The following is a 22,666-nucleotide window of genomic DNA, read 5'->3' on the forward strand; positions in this document are numbered from 1 at the left end:
AAGACAAAAAACCATTGAACAGGTCAATGGGTCAATAGTTTGACTACCCCGATCGATGGGTCATTGACCGATTCATTGGTTTTTGGCTAGGGACCAAGATTAGGGTAAAACTGAACCGGTTGCCTAGAGAGTTCCCGAACTGAAATGTTCGTCCATCCGGGTCAACAGCATTTCGAAAACCATGGTTTTTATGCATTTGAATTTTCACTATTCAAAGTTTTCTTCTACTATGGGCTTTATTCAAGCATGTGCGACATGTTCCTCTTTTTCATTTTCTACTTTTTTTTATATATTTGGTCATCTTCTTCAAGATCCTCCAAAACAGTTTAGGGTTTATCACTATTTTATTTTTTCTCTTTTGTTTTTTCTTAAGGTTTCATGTGCAATTTTTTTTTTCTTACAAGACGATCTACTTTGTCTCTTTCTTTAATTGTATATATGTTTAGCCAAAGTGGAACTTTGGACTCGATTTTTTAATTTTTTTGATTGGTTTCTAGTTTGGTGGATTTACTACAAATATTTTTTTGTGTTTAAGGTCACTTTGGATTTATCTTTCAAGGTTTTGGAATCCCTAGCAATGTCCACCATTCTCATGACTATGGCTACAAAGTTATTCCATCTAATTATTGACATTTAAAAAAATGAGCCGAAAATGGAACCATTCTGGCAACTGGTTTCTAGGTTGACGGTCCAACTATTCGATTTGAACGGATGGCCCATTTTGACAACAAAAATTAAAAATAAAAAATGCCCAAAATCATTGAATGGGTTGACAGGTCGATGGTTCAACCACCCTGGTCAATGGGTCAGTAATTGATTCAATGCATTTACCCTAACAAATGTTACCTACAAGGATATTAACCTGGGTCGGATAAGATAGAAAAGAAGTTGTAAGCACATTGAATGAGCACTTGAAACTTTTTTTGACACCTGTCCCTTATAATACCCTCACCCCACCCTTGAAAAAGACTAATACTCACTTTTGAAAGTTGTCAAAATATTTATTAACTGCTCATTTACTGTACCTATTAGATCCGGTCATTTAGTGTACCTTCTAAACTGAGCACAAATATCAACTAAACGTACAAAATTGGCACTGAGATAAAAATTAGAATAAAACGCCCTATCACTGTATCACATGCCCCAAAACCACAGAAAAAGGATTTTCCAAATAAACTGGAGGGATGAAAGCAAAGCAGGTGGAGATTCGATGGGCACCCTCTAATCAATAGTGCGGATTGATCACATATTTATGGAAAGTAGCAATAGGTGGTGTCGTCTATGCAGTAATATAAGATGCCTGCCTTTATTTCCTACTTAAATAATTGTAAAATTTGAAGAAAACTGGAAAAATTAAAATTTGTGAAGACATACCTTGGCATCCATCAGGAAGATAAGGATTCCCATAAAAACCTTCGGTACATTGGCATATATATCCTGGGCTGTCTTTGGAGATGTAGCAGTTGGTGTTATTCCCACACGCGTAATTGCTGTTTGCTTTCTCACATGTCTTGTTTGGATTAGACCCGCCCGATACTATGCATGCATATAAATTAAATTAAGATCTAATTCTTAAACTAAATTCTGCTGTTTTAGAGGTTTGGGAGTGTTTAAAAATAAGTGTTTATTTGAAAAAAATACTTATTTGGGATTGGACCACATTATTAAGTACTTATTGGTATATGGGAAATAAGCTCAAAATAAGTATTTATTTTCAATATGAGGGGTTAGTTTTTTAAGCCAAAATTTCTAGTTTTTTTATAAGTGCTTGCACAATAAGCATCTATTCAATTATTTTCTTCCAAAATTATCTATGTTGAATTTTAGAATATCACTTATAAAATGATCCTTAGTTGAACTTTATAAAAGTACTTTTATAAAAATATTTTTATAAAAACATTTTTATAGAAGTACTTTTATAAAAGTGTTTTTATTAAAGTGGTTTCACAAAATTACCTAAGTAAAAGTACTTTTATAAAAAATGCTTTTGAAAAAGTGATTTCATAAAAGTGTTTTAATGTAAACGTACTTATCATAAAAGTGTTTTTATAAAAATACTACAATGGATGAAAATACCATAAAATTATTCTTAGTTGAATTTTATAAAAGTACTTTTATAAAAGAATTTTTATAAAAATGTTTTTATAAAAGTACTTTTACAAAAGTATTTTTATTAAAGTGATCTCACAAAATTACTTAATGTAAAAATACTTTTATAAAAGTGCTTTTGAAAAAGTGATTTCATAAAAGTGTTTTAATGTAAAAGTACTTATCATAAAAGTGTTTTTATAAAAATAATTTAATAAAAATACTTTCTTATATGTATATTTTGAAAATTTGAAAGAAAACGAATAGCAAAATAGTCAGAAATACTTATTCAAGTGTGAACTGCCAATGGGGGATGGGCTACTACTCCCTATTGTGTATCCCTTCAAAATGAATAAAAAAAGTAAATAAGTGCTTATTTAAACACTTATTCTTATGATAAGCACTCCCAAACATGGCCCAACTTTGACCAATTAATCAATACTACTCTGAGAAGTTTTATGAATACCAGCTGATTAATTTAAATGGTTAACACTTACGATATCCAAAGGATATCAAGAAACAGAAATTTCAAACGGTACCGAAACCGTTGAATGATGAGAAAATTGGCAATCCAAACAAATCCTACTTGCCCGATCAACGATATTGACGACATCAAGAGTTTTTGTTTAAGGCACTATTATAAGACCCGATTACACATGTTTTTGTTTAAGCGGAAGGAGTAGAAATGCAAATATGAAAGAAAATACAAGGTTTTGCACTCAACATATTTGTATTTATACTCCTTCCAAACTGAGCCTTAAGTGAAAAGCAAGAGAATAATTAGAAATTGAGTTCATACCTTGGCATCCATCGGGGAGGTAAGGATTCCCATCGTAACCTTGCAAACAATGACAAAGATATCCAGGGCCATTTGTGGAATTGGAGCAGTATGTGTTTCTCCCGCAGGCAGAATTGTTCATTCCTCGTGCTTCCTCGCAAGACTTATTGTTGTTTCGAATTGCCCAATCCAGTACTATTGGACGTCGAATGCCAGAAGTTACAAGGTCGTTCACGTTGTTTCTGATATTCCAAAGTTGTGACACTTGCCACTCTAAGTCATCTTGATCGGACAGAACAACAATCCCGCATCTACTAACATTCCATGTGTATGTGAAGTTGTAAACGCTATGAATCTGTATTTGAAAATCAGCGATACCCTTGGGTATCGTGGTCTGGCAGCATCCAAATCCACTGCATGGTAAGCCCATTATCACTTTGGTATCGTTCAAGCATTTTGAGGTGCAACCCACGTAGAATTCTTTGCCATTGTAGTCATACAAAGTGCCAGATGTGTCGCAACCGACGATGGTCAATCTGTTTCTGGTATCGGAGACCCTATATGCATTTGAAAAGTTAACCTTAGAGTCGTCCTTCCCGTGCCAATTTTTGTCGGCGTCCATGTAACATTTGGCAGCTCCAAGAATAGAGGTCGTCAGTTGGCCTTGCAGCGATATGTTCAAAACGGGCAAATTGTCGTGGAACAACAATTGAGTTTCACCGGTGGTGTTGCATATCAAATGAAAATCTTTGTTCAAGAAACACTTTGGATCATCGCCGATGCCAAACGGGTAAGGGATGCTGAGGTTTCCACATTTCTCCGGACAGTCCGGCTTTGTCAGAGACATTAATGTCGACGACCCTGCTGCTGCTGCGTTCATCGTCAGCAACCGTAGTAGGATGAAATGAAGCAACATGGGCCAAATCATGATCGGATGATAAATGCGTCCTCGGTAAAAGGAAGGAACAGAACGCTGTTGTACCTGGAAATGGAATCATCGTGACCCATGCCACTATAAATACAAGTACGATTGATCAAAGCTTACTACGCTGAGCCGTTTAATCCCAAGTCAATCAAGTCAATGAACTACAGATATTTTTCCCAAGTCCCTAACGTTAAGCTTACGGCGTGGAATATTACACAGAAGCCAAAAATAAAGCTTTCAATCCAGGCACACGCAGACAAATATCAGTGACTGTCGTTGCCTTGACAAATATCAGTGGAACATTACACCGAAGTAGCTGATTTTAGTCGCAGATCTGTTGAAGATTCCACGATTTAATTTTTTAGTCGCAGATCTTTATATAAAGATATTTGCGTACGTGTAGGTCATCAAAATTAAGTTTTTCTGATTATATAATATCACCTTATTACGTTTTATGAAAAAAACATTTTTTGTTAAGATCAATTTAGAAAGAATATAAATACAAATATATAAAAAATAATACAAAATATATCTACATATTTACATTTGTACTCCTTCGAAACTAAGTCTTGTTTGCATGTATCCGCGCATAGAACAATCAACACGTGAATTCACCTATCTTACAAAGTGAAGTTGACGATAACTCTCAATGGTAATCCAAATTCTACTTCGCCGGTGTAGAGTGAGGTTGGTTTTATGTTTAGTTTTTCTTTCATTGTTTGGCAGTGCAGACTCGAAGACAAAAATACCCTATGCATATACATTTGCAGTAGCTGCAAATGTGAGAGTACAGGCTACTATTTCAAAAGCACTGTCTATGAGATCAATCCTTTGAAAGTTGAAACCTAAGCTTTGCAAAACCTTTCATAGCAATTATAATTCTATTAACCAATTTTCCTCCTAGCAAATCCCAAAAATGAAAGGAGCTTTAATGCTGATGGAACCAATATTTTAAAACCGGCTTGGAGGCCAAACCATTTTTGCCTCTGGGTTGCGATATATATATATATAAATGTCTATAAACATATATTTTATCAATAAATAATATATAATTATATTATGAATATAATATATATATTACTTTATGTTTAATTTATATATTTTAAATTAATTTAAAATTTTTTATTTGTAAAAATAGCAACACAATGCTCCATTGGAACCTTGAGATGCATGGATCTCAAAATGTTGCCCAAAATAAAAGTAAAAAAAAAAAAAATCACCTAAACATCATGGCCTCTAAAAGTTTGCATACATATTTAACGAACCGTAGAAGCTTGGGCTTTCGTGTGTGGTATTAATTTGGTTGTGGAGATAGGTTTTTCACCAGATATCCTCATTTGAAAAAATCCGCCCCAGGAGTCTCTTGTATACAAATGTTGGTATCTTTCAAAGCATAAAAAAACTATTTCATCCCAATAATGAAATAACAAATTGACAGGATTCGCGTAACAATTAATTTCATGGAATGAAATACGTGAAATGTAACTGCAAATCCCCAAACCTAAAAGAAAATGGGTCCTAACCTTTGTTTTCTTTTTAAGGACTCTATCCCTCAGAATATTGTCCACTCTGGAATTAATATTTCATTGAATGCATGGAATTTATAATGTTTTTTCATTTTTTTCCACTGTCACGTCACATTAGTGGTCGAGAAGAGGACAGATTTGAAAAAACAATTCTAAGAAAGTGGGAGATTTGAGCGTTAATTAAATATTTTGTGAATGGAAAATATAGAGTTCAAGCCCCTTTTATGGGATAAGGAATTGCTGAAACTATTATTTAACATTTTATAAGAGTTTGCCATTGATTAATTACTTCTCTTAGGGTTTTTTTTCTAGGTGATGGTATTTATTCATAAGTCAAGTCAATGGTACTCCCTTTCAATCTTCTTCTATGTTTTAAAAGGAGCGAAAGTGACACCTAAGGAGAGGAGATGACGATGGACCATCAATCCAAGCAGTCAACAGAAATTAATGCATTTGGGTTGGGCCTGGATAGTGTATGCATGTATGTATATATGCAAATAATGTATCTATATGTATATGTATGTATGTATATATATATATATATATATATATTTGGTCCAGCCTTAATTTCGAATAAAATCAAATTGATTTCAACTGGGCTCGAGTTCCCCAAGTGCTATAACCAAGCTCAGCCTAAACGTTAAGAAAACCCAAATTTTTGGGCCCAAACCCAGCCTAAGGACTAAAATTCCATGCCTAGCCCAAGTAAAATTGCAGGCTAGATCAATTCAGACTCTGATTAAGCCCACTCCAGTTGCACCTCTAATGATATTGGAGAAATCTCAACCTCCTGAAATGGAGGTTATCTAAAATTATAAAATGAGATACATGCCAATTCAAGGGGGAGGGTTGGTGGCCACAGTTCACTTTACATTATATATACTAAAAATGTTTTAGCAGACCAGTATTTTCCTTTTACAAAACACATAATCATTCAACAAGTATACTAAAAAGGTAGCCGCATAGAAGGCAAACCAATAAAACCCAAAACCTAGAAAGCTTAAGAACCAAATTCCGCTGACCTCTCTTGCCTCATCTACCTTGCCCTCTTGAACTATTCTTTAACATTCTTTTAAGAGTCTGCTATTGACTTATTATTTGCTTTTTCTTGGTCAATCAGTAGGTTTTTTTTTTTTTTTTGTGATGGTATTTTTTTCATCAGTCATGAGTAAAGTCAATGGTACTCCCTTTCTTTCAATCTTCTCTATGTCTTAAAAAAAAAAAAAGAGTAAAAAGTAGCATCTAGGGTGAGAAGATCACGATGAACCATCAAAAGGCGTGTAAATGTGCTGAAACCACAAAAAACAAGGACAAATTCAAATCACAAACCGTAGGCATAGGGATAGGATGAGCTCCAAAGTCCAAACAAAGGCGTGTAAAGGGGTCCAAACTCCAAACAAAGCTTGTGCAATACGATCAAAGCATATATTGAAACCACAAAGAAAAAGGAGTCGCTGGTTGTCCTATCTGTTACATTTATTATCGCATTCATAATACCAAGTTTTGGATTACTTTTCATACGGTGGAGAGTTTGAGAAATATATATTTCTTTAATTAATGTGTGTAAATTTAACATTATTGCAGCGTCAATGTTTCGCTGCTCCCCCAATGAGGGAGAAATGTCTGTCCCTAAATACGAATTGGGTTTGTGGCCCAATTCTAAGAATTGGGTTTGAGGCCCAAGCCCAGTTTGTACACTAAACCCAGCCAGAGACCAAGATCAGTCCAAGTCTGAGGACCAAAAGTCCATTCCTAGTTCATGTAAATTTGTAGGTTAGATTAGTTCAGACTCTAATTAGGCCCGCTCCAGTTGCACCTTTGGACAAATCACAACCTCCCGAAACTCAACCTGTTCAACTTGCTCTAACGATTGCAAGGGGAAGAGAGAGAAATTGCTAAAGGACTCAAGATGGGAGACTAGAAGAATGCTGCTGATGCTAAAAGTTGGTGAAGAAGAAGGAGAACAATGCTGCTGATGAAGTGGAGCTTCTTAACCACTCAAGATGGGAAAACCCACCAAATCCAAGGAATCCAACAAATATGCATCACCTCACTCTCTTTCTAAGCCCTTGAATAGCTTCTGAAAGAAACAAAGTTGTTGCAGGCTTTGGGTGAAACGAATGATCAATAGTCAAAATCGAGACCCAAATTGGAGGGACACAAGATAAAAGAATGATAAGAGGAGCTCAATCCAACGAACCAAAACTAACCACATTCAAATTCGAGTTCATCAACCCTAAACGCACTCCTTAGAAATTAAATCTCTACACCTCTAGAAAATGTAAAGAAATTATCTAGAATGTCGGTTGGCTTTTGCTCCACCGATTTCTCTCCACTGTAAATAGGACTAAGTTTGTACATTTGAGGACAAGCCAATACAAATTCCCATTTTCCCAACATCTTGAGCTTTTACCATTTGCTACCACTCTATCTTACCTAGTTTATTCCCTCTCACATCCTAAGTCCCAAGTCCTAACAATAGTGATATCAAAGCCCATTTGATTATTTTTGGGTGTTATTACCTTTTTAGCTAAAATTCCCTATTATCCCAAACCTTATAATGGCCACCATTCTAGCTAAAAGCCAAATTCCAATCCCCATTTTTTCTTGAGAAAATTATGACTATCTTTGCGGGTGTAGCCACCATCGGGGAAACTCATGACTACCAGCAAATCTGTACAAACCTGTCGGCCTAAGTGGCATCAATTTGAACTATTAAATTAAGTATTGCCGGCATTTTGTCAGAACAGTTGGCTTATCCTTTACTATACCGACAGTCCTAAACCGCAGGTAAAGTACAAAAATAAATAATTATTAAAATATAATATAAATACCGACATTACAAACCGTCGGTACAAGTAATTGCAAACCACTGGCATGATTTTCAATTTACATATGTGCTGATGGTTTAGACCACCGACGTAGACGCCATGGACTGCCAGCGTAGGTTTTGGTAAAAAAGCCCTACTCTTTAGGTGGCGGTCTGAATCGCCGGCTTTAGTTTTGTCAAAAACTGGCTGCTCCTTTGGGCGGCAGTCGGGACTGCTGACCTAAATTTTGCAAAAATTGACCTGCTCGTTTTAGTGATGAGCTGAACTGCTGGCTTAGATCATACTTAAGTCGCCATTTAGGCCTTATGTATAGCTACGCCAGGCGATTAGGTGACCGCCGGCTTTGGTCACTATTAATTTTTTTTTTTATATGTTATTTTCAACATCTTTTTATATCTGCACTTTATTGGTCCACCACTATAATACATACTTAATACACTCTTGCAAATTGATATATGGAAACTTAAACAACTTAAATAAAAGTTAAAATGTAAAACTCAATCTATTAATATAAAGATTAATCATTATAACATCGAAAACAAATTGTTCAAATACAGTTTATTGATCTATGACAATTTATTGTTCCTTCGATCTTTGACTGCTACTGCCTTCTTCCTCTGATCTTTGGCTTCTACAACCTTCTTCCTCGGATTGTTCATCTTGCCAGAATAATTGGAACGCTTCAGGGCAACCAGGAATTGATAATCCTAAAACTCCCCTACCTGTACATACATTACAAACACGCAAGTCATAACACAAGTTTGAATGGTATATGATAATATAACATGCATAGAACACAATAAATAAGTGCCCCATGAAAGGTGTATACATTCTCCTAAGAATAGGTAGTTGAATTGAAAAAAAAAAAAAGAGAAAAAAGTGTAGGAAATCGAACCCAAGTTAATTTATATCTGGGTTGAGTTTGATGATAGTGCAATTATGATTGAAGATATATGAAAATGGATTCAGGACTATAAGAAAAATAAGCTGATGTGAATAAATGCAATTGTAAACTCCTGCAAATTTAAATTAATATTTAAAATCTGTAAGTAGATATTTCCTTTTATTTCTTTCTATATCCTAAAATGTTGAACGATGGCATACAAGCAGGCCACATATGCACAGAAAGCCACTGCTTAATCCTGTGCCTATCTTTTATAGAAAATTGATACTTCTACACCCATCATGGTGATGCTTTCAGAAAGCCACTGCTTAAGCCTGTGAAGCTACAATATATCTCAACCAAGCAATGAAAGGCATTCGAGTCGAAAACTTAGACTTCTCATGTGCCCACTTATAGAAATGGTAAAATTATTCATCAATCACACACAACCACAGCATGCCATTTCCACCAATATCTTCTTTGGTAAATTTCCACAAGTAGTAGAAGAATGACTGTTGTAGGTACATTGTAAAGAAAACATCAAAATAAACCATCTTAAATGGTTACTTGCTTAGGTTATGGCCTCTGACAATATTTTGGGCCCTTTGTGCCACATTCTCAGCCATGAGGCCTAAGTTCCCAAACCCATAACTCAATTTACTTGGAACAAGATTGGCATTTTGGACAACACATTAAAAAAGACAAATGGCACTGTACCCTTCCAACACATGCATTGATTTTGAAGATCATAGTAGAAATCTACTAGTCTTTCTTCTGTCACTAGGGTTAAAAATTGGTCAATAGGGTCACCAATCATTCAAAGTATCTGCTGAACAGGAGAAGACAGTGGAGAAGCTGGAAATATCCCTGTAAGCTTGTGGATCAAAACCAGATCACTTTCATTGTGGGCAAATCTTCATCCGCAAGAAAATAAAGTGTTCTGGTGAGCCTGTATTGTGTAGCCCAACTTTGAGTATTGGTTACACTGATTAGCTACTGATGGCACCCACAATTTCTGGATAGAAAGCTGGAAAGGAAGGTCTTGGGGACCTTCCACATTTGATCCAATTATTAATTACATACTAGTTCTAACATCCAAATCCAGGATTTTCAGATTTAGAGTCAAATCAGGTATCATACTTTTGGAGTCTATTAATGGCCCTACTAGGTAGGTCCAAGCTAAGCAACCCCTAAGCTCAACCTGGAAGTTATATATGAGGTTCAAAATATTGATATAGGGTGATATGTCGATAGTGTGTATACACTGTATCGGTACTCTTTTTTTTGTTTTTTTTTTTTCAAATATGGTTCATAGGGGCTGGTTTAAGGGCAATCTATCTTCTGAACCACTTATCGACCCAACCTCGATACGATACGTATCAGTCAATGTAGCCTGATATGTATCAATATTTTGAACCTTAGTTATATACATATATATTTAGATAACAAGTATCATATAAATATATAGATCAGAAATTTTATATATTTTTTATAATAAACTAAAACTACATAGAAATTTTAATTTGTAAAATAATCATAGCTTAGTTAACATAGGCAATCCGTTACCTATCCCAAGCCTTAACAAACATTATTATGCTTGGGGGTGTGGGCTGGGCTAGGAAACCTTAAAAACTATTAATACACTATAATGATTTCGTGGTTTGTTATCTTGGCTGTGTTTTCTCTGTTTTTGAAATTCTGGCTTTGGTGGGATTCTGGGTTCGATTTGTTACTGAGGTTTGATTTGAACATTGCGTTTCTTTTGTTTGTTTCTGGAAATACTTAGCCCTCGCTACTGCTCGCTTTTAGCATTCCTTTTCTTGTTGACACAATCGATTTTCTAGTAATTTTTGGGTGAAAAAAAAATGAAGGCTTATTTTGATCAGTAAATGAATCAATCAACAACTCGTATTTCATTAAAAATTTAGATAACTTAGGTCTACTTTTGAGAATTAAAACAGGTTTAACAGGAAATATTTGGTTTTGATGATGTCTTCATTTGGATCTTCTTGTTTAATTAACATTTACCTGCTTTGAGTTAGAGGGTCTGCTCAAAATCCTAAGGTATTCTTATTTTCAGGTAAGCTAATGCCCTATTACAGTTCCAGTCTGCTTGATTTTCGCTCCCCGAGCAAGCTCCTTTTTTGAGTTCTACCAACTGTCAGTTCAATTACTGTTTTGTCTCGGAGAACCATTTCTGTGCTGAACCAGTTCCTAGATAGACCTATGACAATTTGTGCTTTAATATAATTGGAGTTTTTTTTTTTTTTTTTTTTTTTTTTTTTTCTTGTGGAGAAGTCCGGTTTGTTTTTTCGATAGTATCTCCGGACAATTTTTTGTTTTGTTTTTTTTTTTTAACTTTTGTCTAAACGTCTCCCACCCTTTTCAGTGAGTCTCTGAACAGACAAATCTTTGCCTTTAACAACTACTAGACAATTTTCCTTCCACTTCTAACTCTTTCCTTCTTCCGAGCTAAACTTTCTTTCCATTTTTATTTTCTGTGAACGATGTATTATTTGAATTTACTTAATTTTCTTTGTCCTCCTGGTACAGAGATAAACATATCCTATAAATTCCCGAGCGTGATTTTCACAAACCTTTCCTTTTCTTATTCCCCAACTTCAACTTTGTACTGTTTGGGAATTATTGTACCAAACCTTTGGTTTTCTCTGTAATTGCTACTGAAAAGCTGATACCAGGTACCAAGCCGTAGAAAAGTAGATGCACTACTTGTGATCTTTTAAAAGTTCTCAATTGTGTTTCCACTAAATTTGATAGAAGTTTTTCGTCTTCATCCCTTGTATACGAAATATCAAAGAATTATGCATCAAATCCAGCATCCATCTTAACCCTCTCGACTCCCCGTCCCCAAGTTGTGCATCAAAGCGGGTTTTTATCAACATTTCCTGCGTTTTTCCCTTTGCTACCCGAATTATTCTTGTCATGTTCACGTTTTATTTGAAATTTAGCTGTTTTTTTTTGCACGGTTGATTCTTTTTTCTTACTGAAGATATTGGGTCCTGAATTTCAGGATCAATCAGGAGGAAAACCTGCCAAGACTGAAGGGGAGGATGGTAATGGTTTACCACCTGCAAGTGTGAAAGAGGTGACAGATCATGATACTTCCCTAGTGATAAATGAAAACCCCAAAACTCCCTCGGTTGACAAAGAAACTGCAACACCAAAAGCTAGCAAGACTGAAGAAGAACAGAGCGAGACAAGTATCCCACAAGAGAAGACCCTGAAGAAGCCTGACAAGATACTTCCATGTCCTCGCTGTAATAGTATGGATACCAAGTTCTGTTACTATAACAATTATAATGTCAACCAACCTCGGCATTTCTGTAAGAATTGTCAGAGATACTGGACGGCCGGTGGAACCATGAGAAATGTGCCTGTAGGAGCTGGCCGTCGCAAGAACAAGAACTCTGCCTCACACTACCGGCATATTACTACCTCCGAAGCCCTGCAAACCAGTCGAGCTGATGCCCTAGATGGAGTTCACCACCCAACGTTGAAACCCAATGGCACCGCTCTCACCTTTGGCTCTGATGCGCCTCTATGTGAATCCATGGCTTCGGTTCTGAACCTCGCAGAGAAGACAATGCGGAATTGCACCACTAGGAACGGGTTTCATAGACCAGAAGAGCAGAGGATTCCAGTTTCCTCTGGAGCAGAAAATGGGGATGATCGCTCAAGTGGATATTCCATCACTGCATCGAATCATACAGAAGAAGGAAACAGAGTGAGTTTACAAGAGCCAGTGATGCGGAATTCTCCTATGACAATATTGAAACGCAATTAAGCTCAGTTTGGAAGGAGTATAAATGCAAATATGAAGAAAATACAAGGTTTTGCACTCAACATATTTGTATTTATACTCCTTCCAAACTGAGCCTTAAGTGAAAAGCAAGAGAATAATTAGAAATTGAGTTCATACCTTGGCATCCATCGGGGAGGTAAGGATTCCCATCGTAACCTTGCAAACAATGACAAAGATATCCAGGGCCATTTGTGGAATTGGAGCAGTATGTGTTTCTCCCGCAGGCAGAATTGTTCATTCCTCGTGCTTCCTCGCAAGACTTATTGTTGTTTCGAATTGCCCAATCCAGTACTATTGGACGTCGAATGCCAGAAGTTACAAGGTCGTTCACGTTGTTTCTGATATTCCAAAGTTGTGACACTTGCCACTCTAAGTCATCTTGATCGGACAGAACAACAATCCCGCATCTACTAACATTCCATGTGTATGTGAAGTTGTAAACGCTATGAATCTGTATTTGAAAATCAGCGATACCCTTGGGTATCGTGGTCTGGCAGCATCCAAATCCACTGCATGGTAAGCTCATTATCACTTTGGTATCGTTCAAGCATTTTGAGGTGCAACCCACGTAGAATTCTTTGCCATTGTAGTCATACAAAGTAAGACAATTACAAAAGAATACAGAGAAGGATAATTTTTCTCTCTATCACATACAATTGACAATGGTAGAACACTACAAAAATATAGGTTTTTGCCGACGGTTTGGGACCGCCAACAAAAACTACATGACCATCGGAAATGACCAATGCCGGCGATCTACCGGCAGTCTTTCTTTGCCGGTATAGCCACCATCGGGGAAACTCATGACTACCAGCAAATCTGTACAAACCTGTCGGCCTAAGTGGCATCAATTTGAACTATTAAATTAAGTATTGCCGGCATTTTGTCAGAACAGTTGGCTTATCCTTTACTATACCGACAGTCCTAAACCGCAGGTAAAGTACAAAAATAAATAATTATTAAAATATAATATAAATACCGACATTACAAACCGTCGGTACAAGTAAAAGCAAACCACTGGCATGATTTTCAATTTACATATGTGCCGATGGTTTAGACCACCGACGTAGACGCCATGGACTGCCAGCGTAGGTTTTGGTAAAAAAGCCCTACTCTTTAGGTGGCGGTCTGAATCGCCGGCTTTAGTTTTGTCAAAAACTGGCTGCTCCTTTGGGCGGCAGTCGGGACTGCTGACCTAAATTTTGCAAAAATTGTCCTGCTCGTTTTAGTGATGAGCTGAACTGCTGGCTTAGATCATACTTAAGTCGCCATTTAGGCCTTATGTATAGCTACGCCAGGCGATTAGGTGACCGCCGGCTTTGGTCACTATTAATTTTTTTTTTTATATGTTATTTTCAACATCTTTTTATATCTGCACTTTATTGGTCCACCACTATAATACATACTTAATACACTCTTGCAAATTGATATATGGAAACTTAAACAACTTAAATAAAAGTTAAAATGTAAAACTCAATCTATTAATATAAAGATTAATCATTATAACATCGAAAACAAATTGTTCAAATACAGTTTATTAATCTATGACAATTTATTGTTCCTTCGATCTTTGACTGCTACTGCCTTCTTCCTCTGATCTTTGGCTTCTACAACCTTCTTCCTCGGATTGTTCATCTTGCCAGAATAATTGGAACGCTTCAGGGCAACCAGGAATTGATAATCCTAAAACTCCCCTACCTGTACATAGATTACAAACACGCAAGTCATAACACAAGTTTGAATGGTATATGATAATATAACATGCATAGAACACAATAAATAAGTGCCTTTTACATTCTCCTAAGAATAGGTAGTTGAATTGAAAAAAAAAAAAAAAAGAGAAAAAAGTGTAGGAAATCGAACCCAAGTTAATTTATATCTGGGTTGAGTTTGATGATAGTGCAATTATGATTGAATATATATGAAAATGGATTCAGGACTATAAGAAAAATAAGCTGATGTGAATAAATGCAATTGTAAACTCCAACAAATTTAAATTAATATTTAAAATCTGTAGATAGATATTTCCTTTTATTTCTTTCTAGATCCTAAAATGTTGAACAATGGCATACAAGCAGGCCACATATGCACAGAAAGCCACTGCTTAAGCCTGTGCCTATCTTTTATAGAAATTGACACTTCTACACCCATCATGGTGATGTTTTCAGAAAGCCACTGCTTAAGCCTGTGAAGCTACAATATATCTCAACCAAGCAATGAAAGGCATCCGAATCGAAAACTTAGACTTCTCATGTGCCCACTTATAGAAATGGTAAAATTATTCATCAATCACACACAACCACAGCATGCCATTTCCACCAATATCTTCTTTGGTAAATTTCCACAAGTAGTAGAAGAATGACTGTTGTAGGTACATTGTAAAGAAAACATCAAAATAAACCATCTTAAATGGTTACTTGTTTAGGTTATGGCCTCTGACAATCAGCCCATCTCTGTTCCATTATGGTGAGCCGCAACGTGATGTGGACTCGCCTAGAAGATCATGGAGATTCAATATTTTGGGCCCTTTGTGCCACATTCTCAGCCATGAGGCCTAAGTTCCCAAACCCATACCTCAATTTACTTGGAACAAGATTGGCATTTTGGACAACACATTAAAAAAGACAAATGGCACTGTACCCTACCAACACATGCATTGAATGTGAAGATCATAGTAGAAATCTACTAGTCTTTCTTCTGTCACTAGGGTTAAAATTTGGTCAATAGGGTCACCAATCATTCAAAGTATCTGCTGAACAGGAGAAGACAGTGGAGAAGCTGGGAATATCCCTGTAAGCTTGTGGATCAAAACCAGATCACTTTCATTGTGGGCAAATCGTCATCCGCAAGAAAATAAAGTGTTTTAGTGAGCCTGTATTGTGTAGCCAGCTTTGAGTATTGGTTACACTGATTAGCTACTGATGGCACCCACAATTTCTGGATAGAAAGCTGGAAAGGAAGGTCTTGGGGACCCAAAGTCAGCCATTGAGCCCTACCAATTATACCTTCATAGGTAGAAGATCAACCTATTCTGAAATCTCCTAGGCATGGATGTAGATGTAGACCTTAAATCAAAGTAGCATTCTGGTGCCTTCAAATTTCAAAAAAAAAAAAAAACAAAAAAACAAAAAATGTAGACCATCATTTTCCATCTAAAGTAGTAAGACTTAATATATACAATTGAATTGGCGAGAAGGAATGGGAGATGAATTCTTCTTCCCCTCTTCTTCCAGTACATGAAATAAAGTTGAATGAAATCCCGGTAACTACAAGAGTTTCTGACAGTTTATATTTTATACATCAATATGTATAGAGCTTTTCAATAAGTAGCCATCTTCCATATATCTTGACTCAGCAGAGAAGCTAAGAAATTAAGAGCATTTCATTTTAACAATCCTCCATTCTTTTGAAGCTAAGAATAAGAGTATCACAAAGTAAAGAAAAAATGTGGCATGATTAATACAACAGCATCTTTATTTGATTTAAAAGAATCACCTGTCATTTAAAACCCCATCAAATTTGAGATTCTAACCCAAATACAATTATCATTTTTTTGTTCAGCCTTCTTGATCTACCCCCGTCAAACCCTTGATTCATCCTAATTTAATTTTGAAATGCTGATGATATCTTAACAGCATTGTTGATGAAGTATGAAAAGCATCTCAATAATTATTTTTGCCTCAAGAAATATATCAGCATAAGAACCGAATTCTTTATTTAATTCTTAATAATGTGGTGATTCAAAAGAAAAGAAAAAAAGAAAGAAAGAAAAGAAGTGGGCCGATCAGATTAAAATCTTTTGGTAATTTTGTATGGAGAAACTAATTTGATCTGATGCTATTTTTTCTTTCTAATAATGAACGGCACCAAACGATCTTCAACAAAAAAAAATCTAAATATGTAATTATTTCTAACCCTGATCCAACACCAGTACAGTATGCAAATCTGAACCTCACTACCCACAAATCTAAACTTACCAAAAACCAAAATCCAGGGGAATAGAACTTGATAAAACGAAGTAGAGAAACATAAACAAACACTATCAAACAATAGCTACTCAACTTGAGCTTCTGATAACCAAATAAAAGGGGCAGGGTGGAGAGCAACGAGATCAGCTATTGTTTCAGCAGTCTGGGAAGAGAGGAACACTAGGATCTTCCAAGGAAAAGGAAAATCAAAGGATGAATTCGTAGAAAAACATAACCACCGATTTCTTAAATTGGCTGAAAACATTGGATCTGTTCAAGGCTTTTATAGTAGATGACTGAGATTGGAGTACAGTAGCAGGCTCCTCTTCCTCATTCCCACTATTCATGTAAGCTGATCTCCTCCTCAACAGAATAAAGCTAAATTTTGGTGGTAGTTCTGTAGGTAACCCTGATCTCCAACCACCTTGATGATTGAATCCTTCCCAAAACTTTTGACCTTTGTCTCATCCCCTCCTCCTAGAGAGGATGCCTTTATACCTCTGACATGTACTCAAATCAACTAAGTTTTGTCCCAATTATATGGGGTCAACTACATTGGATCTGTTCTGTCATTCTACTATGTTCAGTGCTATATTTACTGTTAAGTTGTGGTCCATTAAATCATTTCTCTACTTCAACCCATGTCCTTTTTGGTCTGCTCTTCAGCTTTTTCTAGACACTCCAACTTGTAAAAATCACTCACTGGTGCTGTAAGCAGTTTACAACACAGACATGGTACTCAATTTGAAGTCTGCATATGAATTGTTGTTGTTGTTGAAAAGCAACAGAAGTGATTGTATTAAAAAATTTAAAATCTCCCAATGGCCCAATTCATGAGTGACATGCTAGATAATACACAAGATGCAAGACAAAATCGAGGAAATTACAAATTTACTTATAGCATAGGTAATCCCCATTCTAGACTCTCCTTTACAACCCCCAATCAAGTACTTAGCTCATTGCAACATAACTTCAAAAGGTCACAACCTGGTTTTTTTGACACAAACCTTTATTATTCTGTTTTATTATTTGGTTGTAGAAGACAATAAGGCAGTTCATATCAGATATCCTATTACAACCTGTCCGACTTGAGTTAAAACCTCATTCTTGTTGCCAACGAGTTCTAAATGCTAACAATGCAAAGCTACCTAGGTAAAGCAACAAACCAAAACCTATCATGCTACAGTCTCAAATTGATGACAGTAGTAGACCAATTCATCAAAGTAGTTCAAGTCAAGTGATAGTGAAACCTCTGTTCTACTCAACTAGCATGCAACAAATCAAGATTGGTGCCATGGGATTAATGCTAACATGAAATCATCTGTTCTACTCAACTAAAATACTAAATTAATGCTAACCAGAAATACTCTCTATTTTACCAAACTCACAAAGGGGGATAGACTGATGTTGCCCTGGGATTATGTAGATACAAGCAAACTCAAAGATGATAAACTGACCCAAGTTCTTATTTTCATAATGGGATCTTCACCCATCTTGAAGGGAAGAAAAAAAATGTTTAAGGAACACAGAAGAAGATTTCTCTTGCAAATTCTCGTTAAAAAGTAAGATATACTCAAATACACCACAGAAATCACATCAGCGCCCCACAGGCTCATCTCAGTGTGCATTGGGAACATCTCTTCTACTTGTCGTTGAAAGATTGATGTTTTCAATACACGGTTGGAATGTGCTGTGGGGCATGCCCTGTGGGGCCCCGAGTTTCCAGAATGCAGTCCTAAGAATAATTCAACACTGTATGGGTGTTAGATGGGGCAGGGGCTGAAGTGGAAGCTAGGGCGGCCAAGCATGCCTTCCTGGAAGTTACCCATTACGTGAAGGACCAGATTACCCATTTTGATAAGCACCGGATTGGTGCCATTTTCTTATTTTGATAAGGACCAGATTGGTGCCTTCTTAAAAATCTACTCAAACCACTGACCCCAAATTACCTCAAGGACCAGAAATCTAGTTAAGGATTTAGAAAATTAAAACATGGAGGGTACTCATTCAAATTTGCCACAGCTGGGCATGATTATCTGGAATAAAATTATTCAAATTTAGAAAGACTTTAATCTGGAATAAAATTAAAATCAGTTTGACTTAAATCAAAACAACCTTTGAGTTCAAAGGCAGAATATGAATAATAAAGTTTTTAAGGAGGGAGTGACGGATAATAAATAGGAACAATAAAGTCTTTCAGTTCAAAACAACCAGTGAGTAAGACTTTAAGGAGGGAGTGAGGGATAATAAAGTCTCAGTTAAGCAACCTCTGAGTTCAAAGGCATCTTGATGGGTGATCTTCAAATGAACTTGTTAGAGATCCTGCGTTCATCTCCTAGACCATTAAGTATTATTACCAGAAGCTGTCCTATACCAGAAGTGTTGGAGTTGAATGTAAATTTTGATGGTAGTGGCATTGGTAACCCCGTTTCAGCAGGGGTTGGTGGTCTGTTCAAGAAGAGGGATGTCAAAATTTGGTGGGGTTTTAGTGATCCGATATAGGGGTGTCAACAGTATTCAAAAATCCGATTTCGAATTCGATATTTGACATAATCGAATCGAATTCGGATAATTCGAATATTTAATCGGTGGAATTTGGATATCCTATTCTTACAGAATAGTTAATCGGATTCGAATTCGGATATGACCTGATTCGATTCAATAAATATCCGAATTCGATCGATTATTTAATTCTTATATAAAATATTTTATATAATATATATAATAATTAAGTTATATAAATAATTTATATATTTATTGATTATCTAAAATAATTAATTAATCAAATTCGAATCGAATCGAATATTCAAATATTTAATCAGATTCAAATTCGGATATTAATTTTCAATGTCCATCAGATATCAAATCGAATTCGGATATCAGATTTTCTAATCGGATTCAAATTCGGATATTGCCTGATCCGATTCGAATTCGATCCGTTTACACCCCTAGTTTGATAAGGACATCTCACTCAACAAAGGCTGAAATTCTAGCTATCCTCACAAGTCTCTGAATTGCAAAAGACAAAACTCTGCAAACACAATAAAATGGTTTGGAGAATAGGATGGAGGTCCTTGGAGGTTAGTCCACTATCTGACAGAGGCCAGAGACATATTGGGTTCCTTGCATGTCAACCTTAATTGGGTTCCTAGGGAACTAAATTCTATAGCTGATCAATTGGCAAAATTTGGATCTGCTAGGCATGGTGGTACAGAAAAATAAAATATACCTCACCTAGCCTAGGGTTGTCAATGGCCTCTGATGTCTGATGTCTGTTCTGACATCCAATCCAATTATCTTGGATTAGGATTATGTGTTTACATAATCGGATAGGATTTGGATTTTGCAATCTGCATTACTGGATGTGGATTTAACTCCATCCAATCCAGTTAAAATCCAAATTCGATTATATTATAATATTCATTGATTTTAATATATAAATTTAGATAGTCATATTTGAAATTATAAAATATATAATTGTATATTATATTATATATGAAAATATATATAATATATTTAGTATGTCTTATTTATATGAATTTATTAAAAAGTCATCAACTTTTTAAATTTTTTCTATATTTTAAAAATTAAAGCAGTGTTAGATTAAATTTGAATCTGATCCAAGTCCATTAGGATTCAAATTCGAACCCAGGATCTTCAAATCTGATCAGAATTCGGATTGGATTCAGATGTCATTTTTCAATATTCAGATTGGACTCAGATATTGTTAAATGCAATCCATTTACAAACCTCACCTAGCCCACTACTCCTAATTTACTGATTATCTATAAGTGGGATCAAGTGCTGGATCTGCAATTGAATGCACATCCATCAAGCAAGCATGTAAGTATGGTCTGCTACTAATAAATAACCAGCAGGTCCAAATGCATTTTCTGCAGCCTTGGTTGAAGCATTTTATTGTGACTGACCATAAAATATACACACAATTCCTATAGTTTTAAATTCAAAAGACCAAATCATCTGGTCTTTTTGATTTGATCACTACAACTAGGGTTGTAGAGATGAACCCCCTCTTGATGTGCTCAATTGTTTTAAAGTAAACTGCTAATCATACTTGTCAACACATCAGGTGATTCTAGGTGACAGTGGGGTACCTAGTTGCCCAGGTGGGCTCCTAGGCAATGCCAAGATGATAAGAATTTTATAAAATAAAGATCTAAGTTTTTGATATATCACTAGTTTTATATACCATTCAGCATACATATCATTTGAAAGAATAACAATTCTTGTGGTTAGGGTGCAACCAAAGCATTAATGTGCAAAAATCATGTGACTATTTTACTTTATAAGAAGCTTACTTTCCATAATTTTTATAGTGAGGGAACCTCTATTTGTACTAAATTTAATGCTTTGATGGCCTTCAGATTTTCTTATCTCACAACATTTTGGAAATAGTGGTTTAGAATGATAACCAATGTTTGTTTGATATATTCATTGATAAAATACCCACACCCTTGGCAAGTAGGCATCTAGCAATGTATCTTTCAAAAAATAAAGAAAACAAATGTTAGCATGAGCCTTTCCTTTTCTTAAACATTAAAACAAGGCAACAAGTGTACCAACTTCATTGCTAATAAGGGTATCAATGAAGAAAACTTCTATGATTAAAATACCATCAATGAGTTTCCAAGCATGGCAATGTTGCTACATGCTTAAAGAATACTTTGGTATTCCGTCTATTTGTGTAGGTCAATGGTCTTGTTGGTTTATGATTGGTTTTTTTTTTTCTATTTTTTAAACCTTGTATTGGGTCAGGATGAGAAAGTTAGGTTGTGTGCTCTATTTTTGGGTGAGGTGCTTATTACTCTGATTGCCTCATCTGGACTGACTCTCTACAAAACTCTATTGCCCTGCTTATTGAGGCTGAAGGTTGATAGATATAGTCAATTAGTTGTAATTGAGATTTTTTACCAATCAGAAAAATAAAATTAGGGGTGCAACTTGAGTGGGGATCAAAAGCACTTTATAAATCTTATTGAGGCTGAAGGTTGATAGATATAGTCAATCAGTTGTAATTGAGATTTTTTACCAATCAGAAAAATAAAATTAGGGGTGCAACTTGAGTGGGGATCAAAAACACTATAAATTGAATCCTAATGAATCCTTGGCTACTTTCTACAGAAAATGAAATTCCTATGAGTTGATAGTAGTGACAGTACCCACTAGTGAAGTAGAGAATTATCTAGTTTTTTGTAGTGAAGTAGAGAAAAATTATTGCCACTTTCAATTTTTATTGTGTTTTCACCTATAGTTTCCCCACCAAATAGGGCTTTTCTTACAAGATGATGATAGTAAGGGAAATCTATGAGTCTAGAAAATAGTACATAACTAGTAAAGAAGAAACCCCAATAAAATGTTAAATAAAAAACTCTTTAAGAAACCTAAATTCTCCATCTCCAAAAATTTGAACATGAAGACAGATATATATTCTTTATTCCTCAAATGATTTCTTTATGCTTTGACATACCTACATTTGAATTTGGCTTGACCTACTGCCGTGTTTATGCTTCAACAATCCAATATGTCTCTTCTATTTAGGGCTTCACAAAAGATTGGGGTACCAAATAGAGGCCGATGGATGAAATCCCTGCATATGAGGGGAAAGAGAGGTGAAGATATATAAATAAAGATGTCTCATAAGAAAAAAATATAAAATCAGAAAGGAGAGAAGATGAATATCATTCGCACAAGCAGGAATGGAGTACCAGGAACAAATCTTCTGGCTTCAACTCAAACCCTCTAGTTTCAAATCTTCAAATCTTTATTCACAAATTCGTGGCTTCAAATCCTTCTCTCTGAGCATATATTCACAACCGATCCACA

At 35.7% G+C, this 22,666-nt stretch overlaps 1 protein-coding gene and 1 pseudogene across 1 annotated transcript; one reads left to right on the plus strand and one right to left on the minus strand.

Moving 5' to 3' along the window:
* Window positions 1-2,822: 2,822 nt before the first annotated feature.
* LOC148852262 (wall-associated receptor kinase 2-like) lies at window positions 2,823-3,827 on the minus strand. The gene has a single exon (XM_088945769.1). It carries the CDS (start codon window positions 3,792-3,794, stop codon window positions 2,823-2,825), a length of 972 nt encoding a protein of 323 aa, XP_088801895.1. The 5' UTR covers window positions 3,795-3,827.
* A 1,903-nt stretch (window positions 3,828-5,730) lies between these two features.
* LOC148852263 (cyclic dof factor 2 pseudogene) lies at window positions 5,731-12,836 on the plus strand (annotated as a pseudogene).
* Window positions 12,837-22,666: the final 9,830 nt, after the last annotated feature.

The sequence above is a fragment of the Nelumbo lutea genome, chromosome 5, assembly GCF_056320005.1.
Source record: "Nelumbo lutea isolate HS-2025 chromosome 5, American lotus-T2T, whole genome shotgun sequence".
NCBI classification, from domain to species: Eukaryota; Viridiplantae; Streptophyta; class Magnoliopsida; order Proteales; family Nelumbonaceae; genus Nelumbo; species Nelumbo lutea.

Coding starts and splice junctions, on each gene's coding strand:
- LOC148852262 (XM_088945769.1), bottom strand. CDS start 3,794: ATGATTTGGCCCATGTTGCTTCATTTCATCCTACTACGGTTGCTGACG.